Genomic DNA, 10,598 nt, shown 5'->3' with positions numbered 1-10,598 from the left:
GCTCTGGGACACCCCACAAATCCCTGGAGCTGCTCTGGGACACCCCACAAAGCACTGGAGCTGCTCTGGGACACCCCACAAAGCACTGGAGCTGCTCTGGGACACCCCACAAATCCCTGGAGCTGCTCTGGGACACCCCACACAGCACTGGAGCTGCTCTGGGACACCCCACAAATCCCTGGAGCTGCTCTGGGACACCCCACAAATCCCTGGAGCTGCTCTGGGACACCCCACACAGCACTGGAGCTGCTCTGGGACACCCCACAAATCCCTGGAGCTGCTCTGGGACACCCCACACAGCACTGGAGCTGCTCTGGGACACCCCATGGGCCACCAGCACCACTCTGGGGCTGGACAGCAGCCCCACCCCAGAGGGAGGAGAAGCAGGGCGGGTGTGCAGGGACCACAGTGGACACCCTGCTCTGGAACCCCCAGTCACAGCAGGGTGGTCACCAGCAGCAAATCTGGTGACCAGAACCTGCCCAGCCCTCGGAGCGTGGCCGTGTCCCCCTGGGCCAGCAGCCCTGAGGTGAAGGTCCCCGGCCATGGGGCACTTGGGGCTCCAGGAATGGCTCTGGAGGGGTCCCAGTGGCTGCAGGACATTGGGGTGCAGCCTCACCTCAGCTCTTCACTGCTCCCACCCCTCCTGGGACCCCCAGGGCCTCCCCCCCTTGGGCAGGGGGGTCTGCATCCCCCTGGACAGATGAGCAGACAGGGTGGGCTCAGCTCCGTTGGTCTTTACTGGCTGGAGAGGACATGCAGGGCCACAGGGGTGGGGGCCACGGTGGCCTGGGCTGGGGACACAGCCCTGTCCCACCCCGGGGACATCAACACGAGCTGTGGCCAGTGCTGTGGCCAGCTGGGGGCTGGAGAGGGAGGAGTGACCCCCCTGCCCTGAAATAGGGATAGTGGTGACCAACCTGTCCCAAAGTCATCCCAGGGCTGGAGAGAAGAGAATGGAGAGATGAGAAAGTGGCCAAGGAGGTGATGACAAGAGGCCAAGAAGAAAAGAGGGGAGGGTCAAGAAGAGAAGATGATGAGGGACAAGGAGCTGAAGGCCAAGAGGGGAGGAGTAGGCAGCCCAAGAGAAGAGAGAGAAGATGAGATGAGGAGGATGACAAGAAATAGCAAGAAGAAGAGAAGACAAGAAAAGGTCAAGATGATGAAAACAAGTGAAGAATGAGAGATGAAGACCAAGAAGGGAAGAACAGAGTGCTCTCCAGCCCCGTTCCCAGGTGCCAGCTCTGCCCCTGCTCTGGAGCTGCTCCCCATGGCCTGGGGACACCCCTGGCACCCTCTGGGCCTGGCTGGGGGCTCCTTGCAGGTCCCACCCCAACGCCAACAGCCACCAAGTGAAGAGGTCCTGGCCACCCCAGCTCTGTGGCCATTGCCTGCCCGGGCACCTCCACACAGGAGCCACCTCAGTCCCCCGGCAGCAGCTCGGGGATGTCCCCAGGAGCCACCAGGAGCTGCCATGGCCATCGACCCCTCACGGCCACGCGTTCTCCTCCAGCCCCCCGCGCTCCCGCGGGTTCCAGGGGGGCTCCAGGAGGGAGGAGGGGACGCTCTGCAGAGCCCCCCAGGCCCTGGGGCTGCCGTTCGGGGCGCGCTGGGCGCCTGCCCCGTACCCCCGGGGCGTGGGGATCCGGGACGGTGCCTTGTGGGGCTGCGTGTCCAGCCGGGGCTTGGCCCAGGGCCGCGGCGGGGGCGCGGGGCTCTCCTCCATCTCCATCAGCTCGTCCTCCCCGGTGGCCCAGTCGGTGTCGGAGCCCGGGTTCCCCGCTGTCTCCCGGTTGTCCCAGGAGGCCGGGAAGCAGCAGCTCTCGTCGGAAGAGCTGGAGAAGGTGGAGCGGCGCCTCGCATCTGCCAGGGTGGGGTTGGAGGGCAGCGGGGGGCAGCCGCCGTTGCTCCCGTTGTTGTTCCCGTTGTTGCTCCCGTTGTTCCCGTTGTTGCTCCCGTTGTTGTTCCCGCTGTTGTTCCCGCTGTTGTTCCCGTTGTTCCCGCTGTTGTTCCCGTTGTTCCCATCGCCGTTCCCGCCCCGCCGCCCGTCCTCGGCGGGCAGCCCGTGCTTGGCGAAGACGTTCAGCGAGGACGACGAGGATGAGGAGGAGCAATAGGCCGAGTCAGCGGTGGCGGGGGGCCCGGGGGGAGCGCTCTCCGTGTCCCCCAGCTGCTCCAGCAGCCTCGTGTTGGCCAGGAATTCCTCCTCCAGCCGCTGGAACAGCCGCTGCTCCTGCCCGGGCTCCAGCCAGCGCGGGGCCCGCAGCCTCCTCGCCAGCTCCTCGGGGTCCCCGGGGCCGGGCCGGGGGTCGCGCCGCCCCCCGGAGCCCCCCGAGGGGCCGGTCCCGGCCGTGGGGGGCTCCGGCCGCGCCCACGAGTGCTGCCCGTCGGGCCGGCGGCGGATGAGCAGCAGCGGAGCGGGGCTGCGGGAGGAGCGGGGGGAGCCTCGGGGGGACGCGGGGGCTCGGGGGGCTCGGGGGGAGCCGGGGGGGTCGGCGGGGTCCCGGCGGGCCGGGGGGCGGCGGGGGCCGCTCTGCGCGGACGCGGCCGAGGAGTCGCTGTCGCCCGAGCAGCGCCGGGAGCGCGCCGGGACGCGCGGCCTGGGGGGCGGCGGGGGGGACACGGGGGGAATGAGCACCCCGGTGTCCCCCCCAGGGCACCCCCCAACTGCACAGCATCCACGAACCCCCTCCCCAGTGATACCCCCCCCTTGTACCCCTCCTCATGGAACCCCCCCAGTGCCTCCACCCATCGCACCCCACATTCCCTCCATTGTACCCCACTGCACCCCTTCATTCTCCCCCCTTTTACCCCCATTTCTCCTCACTGCACCCCACATTCCCCCCCTTAAACCCCACTTCCACCCTCACTGCACCCCCACCTTGCCACTATTGAACCCCATTTCCCTTGCTCCCCATTGAACCCCCCCACAGTGAACCCCCCCATTCTCCCCCTGCACTGCTCATTCCTCCCCACTGCACCCCCAGAACCCCCTTTCCCTCCCCACTGTCCCCCATTTTCCCCCTCCACTGAATCCCCACTGAATCCTCCCATTCCACCCTCATGTTCTCCCCCCTTCTCCCGCTCAGCCCCACCCACTGCACCCCATTTCTCCCCCAGTGCACACCCATTGTCTCCCTCCTCTGAACTCCACCATGGCACCCCACATTCCTCCCACTGCCAATCCCATCCCCCTCCATTTCACAGCCCACTGTACCCCCACTTCCCCTGTTGCCCCTTCATTCCCTCCCCCATTCCCCCTTGTCCCCCACTGCACCCCAGTGAACCCCATAGCCCCATCACACACCCCATTCCCCTTCCCTCCCCCTGCTGCCCCCCACTATTTCCCTTCGTTGACCCCCAATGCTTTCCCCACTGCCCCCACCGACCCCCATTCCACCACCCACCACCTCCCAGTGCCCCATTATCTGTCCCCATGGCCCCACACCGAACCCCCATTGTCATCCTCCATTTCCCTTCCACTGCCTTCCCCAACTGCACCCCCATTTCACCCCAAATTCGCCCCCACTGCCCTCTCAGTACCGCTCCTTGCTGCCCCATTTTCCCCCAATAATTCCCCCTTTTGCTCCCAATTTCACCCTCCCTCTGCCCCCCGTGATTTCCCGAGAGTTCCCCACTGCATCCCCCAGTTCAGCCCAGTTACCCCATTCCACCCCAGTGCCCCCGATGGTTTCCCCATTAACGCCCCCACTGTCCCCAGTCCCCATTCCCCCATCCCTGCCCATCCTCTCTGCGGGGTCTGGGCGCGGTTTTGGGGTCCCCCCGGGGGGGCCGTACCTGAGCGCTCCCCGCGGCTCCGCGGGGCTCCTGGAGGGGCTGCCAGAGCCGGAGCGGGGGACTGCAGCCCCTCGGGGGGGCAAACCCTCCTGCTTGAGGGGCTTCGGGGCGTCCCCCCGGGGCTGGGGACCCCGCTCTGCCCCGGCCGGGGGGGGCCCGGCGGGCCGGGGGCGCCGGGGGGTGCTGGGGCTGGAGGCGCGGGACGAGGAGGTGCCGGGAGCTGCTTTTTGGGGGGACATGCCCGGGGTGCGGGGCTGGGGCAGGCGGTGAGCTGGAAGGGAGAGGGGGGAGGTCAACGGGGGCAGCGCCGCGCCCTTCCCTTCCCTTCCCTTCCCTTCCCTTCCCTTCCCTTCCCTTCCCTTCCCTCCCCTCCCCTCCCCTCCCCTCCCCTCATTTTCCACCTGGGGGATTCTGGAGGCGATGAACACCCCGGGAATTTGGGGGATTCCGGAGGTGATGAACACCCCGGGAATTTGGGGGGTTGCTCACTCCCCTTTTCCCCCTTCCAGCAGGATGAGTGGAGCCCAGCCACAGGGAAGAGAGCCCCACGGACAAGCAGGGAGTGCAACCCATGGAAAATCAGGGAATGGAACCCATGGAAAATCAGGGAATGGAACCCATGGAAAATCAGGGAATTGAACCCTACAGAGAGGCAGGGAACAGAGCCTCACGGGGAAACAGGGAACAGAACCCCACAGAAAATCAGGGAACAGAACCCCATAGAGAACCAGGGAAAGGGGCCCCAGGGAGAATCCAGGAACAGAACCTGGGGAGAACCAGGGAACAGAGAACCAGAACAGAGCCCTGTGGAGAACCAGGGAATGGAATCTCACAGAAAATCAGGGAACTGGGCCCCATAGAGAACCAAGGAATGGGGCCCCAGGGAGAACCAGAGAAAGGAGCCCCAGGGAGCAGCCGGGAACGGAACCCAGGGAGAAGCAGGAATGGAAGGAAGGCCAGAGCAAGGCAGGAGCCAGGGCCGTGCCGAGGGGGGTCCCGGACACTCACCGAGGGCAGCACAGCGACACGGGTCGTGCTTGTCCAGGTAATGTTCCAGTGTGTCCCAGCCGCCGCCCACCCGCACCATGACGTGACTCCTCAGCACCTGCGGGCAGCGCTGTCACCCTGCCCGCCCCCCAAAATCCACCGAGAGCCCCCCGGGACCCCGGCCTGGGCAGGAAATGCAGCTCTGGACCCCACCCAGCTCGTCTGGGAGTGGGGAAGGAGGAGAGTGGGGGATCCCGGGGTAATGGGGGGACAGTGGGGTGAGGGAGGCTCTTACTCGGACGAAGATGAGCGTGTTGGAGTCGCCCACTTTGTACTTCCCCTCCGAGACCTTGACCATGGGGAACTGCGAGGGGCAGGAGCAGCAGCCCAGGATCTCCCGCACCTGCCGGCACAGAGGGGAGGGGTCAGTGGGGCGTGGACACTCTGCTATAGGGTCGGTGAGGTCCAGAACCCCCCTGTAGGGCCGGTGGGGCAGAGACCCCCGTTACAGAGCTGGTGGGGCACAGACCCCCCCCACTATAGGGCCAGTGGGCACAGAACACCCCTATAGGGTCGGTGGGGCACAGACCCCCTGTTATAGGATTGGTAGGTACAGACCTTCCACTATAGGGCCTGTGGGGTGTGGACCCCCCAGTTACAGGACTGATGGGCACAGAACCCCCCCTATAGGGTCAGTGGGGCACAGACCTGCCATCATAGGGCTGGTGGGCACAGATGTCCCACTATAGGGTCAGTGAGCATAAACCCCTGTAATAGGGCTGGTAAGGCATGGACCCTGCACTATAGGGCTGGTGGGCAGAGAAATCCCTGCTACAGGATCCGTGGGGCACAAAATCCCTGCTATAGGATCGGTGGGGCACAAAACCCCTGCTATAGGATCAATGGGGCACAAAATCCCTGCTATAGGATCCGTGGGGCACAAAACCCCTGCTATAGGATTGGTGGGGCACAAAATCCCCGCTATAGGATCAATGGGGCACAAAATCCCTGCTATAGGATCGGTGGGGCACAAAATCCTTGCTATAGGATAGGTGGGGCACAAAACCCCTGCTATAGGATCAATGGGGCACAAAACCCCTGCTATAGGATCAGTGAGGCACAAAACCCCTGCTATGGGATCAATGGGGCACAAAATCCCTGCTATGGGATCAATGGGGCACAAAATCCCTGCTATGGGATCAATGGGGCACAAAATCCCTGCTATAGGATTGGTGGGGCACAAAATCCCTGCTATAGGATCAATGGGGCACAAAATCCCTGCTATAGGATAGGTGGGGCACAAACCCCCTGCTATAGGATCAATGGGGCACAAAATCCTTGCTATAGGATAGGTGGGGCACAAACCCCCTGCTATAGGATCAATGGGGCACAAAACCCCTGCTATAGGATCAGTGGGACATAAAACCCCTGCTATGGGATCAATGGGGCACAAAATCCCTGCTATGGGATCAATGGGGCACAAAACCCCTGCTATGGGATCAATGGGGCACAAAATCCCTGCTATACGATCGGTGGGGCACAAAATCCCTGCTATAGGGCTGGTGGGTCATGAACCCTCCACTATAGGGCTGGTGAGACACAAACCCCCTTCTAGGGTCAGTGTGGATCCCCACTACAGGGGCAGCCCCTCAGACTGGCACACAGGGAGGGGCTCTGTGCCCCCCATCTGGCAGATCCCCTCCGTGGGTGGGCTCGGGTGCAGCGGGGCCGGGGTCTCGTCCCACGGCCGGGCACCCCCGGCAGGCTGAGAACCCCTCCCCTCTTCATTTGGGGTCCACCCGCGCCAGGACCCCGGGTGTGGGCACAAAACATCACCCACCCCACTAATCCCAAACCACGGGGGGATTCACCCCCAAATCCATGGGGTAGGACCTACACCCATCAACACAAGTGGGGTCAACCCCGGGGGTTTTTGCCTCTTTGTAATCGTGAAGGTCTGGCACGGGGAGGAGTGGAGCGGGAGGGTTTGGGGGGCCGGGCAGGGGTCCCCAGGGCAGGGGTCCCCAGGGCAGGGGTCCCCAGGGCAGTGCCGTGGTCCCGCTGGCTGCCAGCTGCCGGCTCCATCTCCCGGGCTGACGTCAGGGATTAAACCGGGAGCCACGGGGGGGACGCGGCCACATCCTGCCCGGGGCTGGGGGGACACAGCGCCGCCTCACCCCGAAATCTGGGGTGTCGTTAATAATCCCGCGATTCTGGGGGGTTTCCTGCAGCTGTGCCCATCACAGGGGTGAGAGGAAGGAAGGATGTGACCGCTCCGGTTCCCATCCGGGTGACACGGACAGCCCCAGCTGGGGAAACTGAGTCACGGGGGGGGTGCAGTGAGGGGGGGTCGTGACCCTGCTGCCACCCCGGAGGGGGCACCTGGGGACGAGGAGGGCCGGATCCTGCTCTGCCAGGCTCCTCCCCGGCTCTGGCGCTGCCCATAAAAGCCGATGGCGAGGAATTACGCAGCCCGGAAAAATGCGGCCGGGGCTGGCAGCGCCCGGCCAGGGGAGCTTGGGGGGGCAACAGCGCCGGGGGCCCCCCCTGAAGCGGCACTGGGCGGAGCGGGGGGTCAGGATGCTCTTTAATGAGGGACTTAATGAGGAATTGGGGTTTCAATTAAAAAAAAGGCTTAGGGAGTCAGGGGAGGGCAGAGCTCCCCTGTCCCCCCCGTGTTCCCCCCGTCCCAGATTAATCCGCTGCCTCGCCCGGGGACCGATCCCGCACCCGGCTTTAATCCCGCCTGAGCTCCGGCCCGGGGGGGTCCCTGCACCCCCCTCCTGACACCCCAAATTGAGACCGTGAGAAGCCGGGATGGCCCCGTGTCCGTCCCTGGGGACAGCAGCCCCGAGGTGCTGGCAGGAGGAGAAGTCCTGGGGTGGGGAGCACTCACGAGGAGGAGGTGGCAGGGCACAGGGGACACCTGAGTGTCCCCACTGAGATCCTGTGAGCCACCAAAATAACCCCTCCTGTAGGCTGGAGGCTCCACGGGAGCCTGGGAGGGGGTGGGTGGGTGGAGAGGAGCTCCCGTAGCCATGGAGAGCTGGGATGGGTGGGTGGAGCACATCCTATGGAGCTCGGGGGTGGAGAGGAAGATCTCCCAGGGGTCACGGACACACGTGGGACCTCCCCTGGACCACGGAGTGTCCTGTTGGATGGGCAGAAAGGGCTTCCTGGGGGTCAGGGGGACAGGTGGGACCACAGAATGCCCCGCTGGGTGGACAGGTGGGAGCTCCCATGGATCATGGAGCATCTCATGGGGCACACAGGCAGGACCTCCCGGGGGCCACAGGGACAGGGAGGAGTCCTGGGGGAGAAGGGACCCCCATGGACCCCGCTGGGTGCACAGAGAGGTTCTCCCACAGACAGGTGAGACCTCCCAGTGACCACCGGGTGGACAGAGAGGACCTCCCAGGAGCCAGAGGGCAGCCTGCAGGGTGGACACAGAGCTCCCTGTTGGGTGGATGGACAGCACCTCCCACAGACCCACAGACCCACCGCTGGGTGGCCGGCGAGGCCCTCACCCAGGCACAGGGCTCCCAGGGGAGCGCGTGTCTCACCAGCTCGTCCAGGTTCTTGAGGTCGCACAGGGTGATGGGCCGGGCCCGGCTGGGGTAGGCGCCCGCCTGGGGGTCCCGGCTCTCCCGGCGCGTGCCCAGCGCGCCGTCGGCCATTTGGTCCCTCATCTCCTCCTCGATCTCCTCCTCCATTTGGATCAGCATGGGGGCCAGCATCCCAAACTTGGAGCCCCTCCTGGCCACCTCCAGCAGGCAGAGGACAAAATTCTTCTCATTCTTCTTCAGCACCAAGTCATTGGTCTCGAACATGAGCACGTCCTGGATGCCCAGGTCCTGCCGGCACCACTGGATGAAGTTGGAGACGTTATCCCTGGCGATGAAGGAGCCGGGCACCACGTTCTTGGCCTGGAAAACCACCTCGTTCTGGGGCACTCGCATGCGGGCGGCCGCCTCCGGGTGCCGCTCCTGGAAGTCCAGGGCGGTGCGGTTGACGTTGTTGGCGTGGCGGCAGAGGTGACATCCCGTCTCCAGGCTCTCCAGGAAGGTGTCCACCTGGATGTCCAGGTCGTAGAGGGTGTTGAACCACTCAGCCAGGTCCTCCTTCATGGCCTCCAGGTACTCCTCGCTGGAGCGGAAGGGGCGGATGCTCTTGGAGGCGGCCGACTGGATGTGGCTGGGGTCGGCCATGGCCCCCCTTCCTGCATGGGGACAACGGGGCCTGTCATGGGCAGGAACCCCCCCAAAGCCCCCCCAAATCACCAATAACCTCGGTGACCCCTCTGTGCCTCAGTTTCCCCCACACGTTACCCATGGGTGGGAACATCACCACTGCCACCACCACCCCTCCAGGACCTGCAGCACCCCCCATCCCACATCCCAGGTGTCCCCCCCTCTCACAGCCCGTGTCCCCTCACCTCATGTCCCTCCACCCCAGGTGTCCCCCCATTCTCCATGTCCCCTCATCCTGTGTCCCATCCGGCCCCCCCAGGTTAACGAGTCCCTTGTCACCTGTGCCCACCCCACGGAGGGGCTGTGGCCGAGGGGGGACATCCCACCCCAACCCCGCCCTAAAAGCTGCCCAGTCATGGTGGGTGTCCTCAGCACGGTGTCCCCACCCTGGGAGCAGGTGACACCCCGAGGGATGGCAGTGCCAGGGGCAGGGAGCCCCCCTTTATCCTGGTGGGGCTCAACCCTGAGGGGCTGCACCGGGTGGGGGGATTGGGGGATTGCTCCCCAAAACTCAGCCATGGGGTGTGGGCTGCACCTGGGGGAGGCCCCCCAGCCATCCCTGACCTGGGGCTACAGGAGCCAGTGAGGGGTCACCCCCGGCCGGGGGGGCCCAGTGACCCCCAGTGCCACCCCCCAGCCCAGCCCCAACCCCTGGGAGGGGGGTCCTGGCCCTGGGGTGCTGCTGAGGGGGTGTCCCCTCCCCTCCGAGGGGGTGTCCCTGTTGGGGAGGGTCCCCTCTCCTCGGTGGGGGGGATCCTCGGGGATGAGGGGACTCTTTTGGGGGGTGGTCCCCATCCCTCGAGAGTGGGGGGATCCTCTCGGGGGGCGTCTGTTTCCCTCGGGGAGGGGTTTTGTTCTCTCGGGGATGGGGGGGGGTCCCTGTTTGGAGGGTCCATTTCCCTCGGGGGGTTTGTCTCTGCTGGGGGGGGTCCCTACCCTCGGAGGGGGTGTCCGTGCTGAGGGGTGTCCGTATCGGGGGTCCCCCTTTCCCTTGGGGGGAGGGTGTCCATCTCTGGGGGTGTCTCTTTCTCGGGGTGGGGGGGTCCCTTTCGGCAGCGGGGTCCCTATTCCGGGGCGATCCACGGGGGGCGGCGGGAGGGGATCGGCACCTGTGGGGACACGGGCTGGGGACACGGGGCCCAGGGCCACCCTCCCACCCCCCCGGCCTCACTCACCGCCGCCGCTCCGCGCTCCGCTACGGCCGGGCCGGGCCCGCTCCCCGCTCCGGGCCGGGCCGCGGCTCCCAGCGCCGGGGGGGCCCCGCCGCGGCCCCCGCCGCCATCGGCCGCCGGCAGCGGCCCGGGGGGCGGCCGGGGGGGCCCGGGGGGCTCCCAACGAGGCTCGGCCGCCGCAGCCCCGCGGAGCCGCCGCCGCCGCCGCCGCGCCCCGGCCGGGAAGTTGGAGGCGGCCCAGAAAGGGCCGGGACGGGGGCGGCGGCGGCGGCGGGCGGGGACGGGCACGGGGGGGACACGGACACGGGGGGGGACAGGGGCACGGCACGGGGAGCGGGGGACACGGACACGGGGGGGGACAGGGGGAGGAGCACAGACACGGGAGGGGGCA

The 10,598-nt window shown here is 66.1% G+C and overlaps 1 protein-coding gene across 1 annotated transcript; it reads right to left on the bottom strand.

Moving 5' to 3' along the window:
* Nucleotides 1-722: 722 nt before the first annotated feature.
* On the bottom strand, nucleotides 723-10,358 carry GAS2L1 (growth arrest specific 2 like 1). Its single transcript, XM_058851119.1, has 6 exons — nucleotides 10,211-10,358; nucleotides 8,349-9,004; nucleotides 5,081-5,188; nucleotides 4,807-4,903; nucleotides 3,799-4,069; nucleotides 723-2,600 (listed from the first exon to the last, which is right to left on the bottom strand). The coding sequence occupies exons 2-6, from the start codon at nucleotides 8,991-8,993 to the stop codon at nucleotides 1,490-1,492; spliced, it is 2,232 nt and encodes a 743-aa protein (XP_058707102.1). The 5' UTR covers nucleotides 8,994-9,004; nucleotides 10,211-10,358; the 3' UTR covers nucleotides 723-1,489.
* Nucleotides 10,359-10,598: the final 240 nt, after the last annotated feature.

The sequence above is a fragment of the Poecile atricapillus genome, chromosome 16, assembly GCF_030490865.1.
Source record: "Poecile atricapillus isolate bPoeAtr1 chromosome 16, bPoeAtr1.hap1, whole genome shotgun sequence".
In the NCBI taxonomy this organism is placed as follows: Eukaryota; Metazoa; Chordata; class Aves; order Passeriformes; family Paridae; genus Poecile; species Poecile atricapillus.
The sequence above is the reverse complement of the archived record's forward strand: the minus strand, read 5'-3'. Positions and strand labels throughout refer to the sequence as shown.

Bases quoted from the DNA above. Each gene is read 5' to 3' on its own strand.
- GAS2L1 (XM_058851119.1), bottom strand. From the start codon at position 8,993: ATGGCCGACCCCAGCCACATCCAGTCGGCCGCCTCCAAGAGCATCCGC. The intron at 4,904-5,080 runs GTAAGAGCCTCC...CGCTGCCCGCAG, and splicing joins ACACGCTCATCTTCGTCCGA to GTGCTGAGGAGTCACGTCAT. The intron at 4,070-4,806 runs GTGAGTGTCCGG...TCTCCCTTCCAG, and splicing joins GTGTCGCTGTGCTGCCCTCG to CTCACCGCCTGCCCCAGCCC.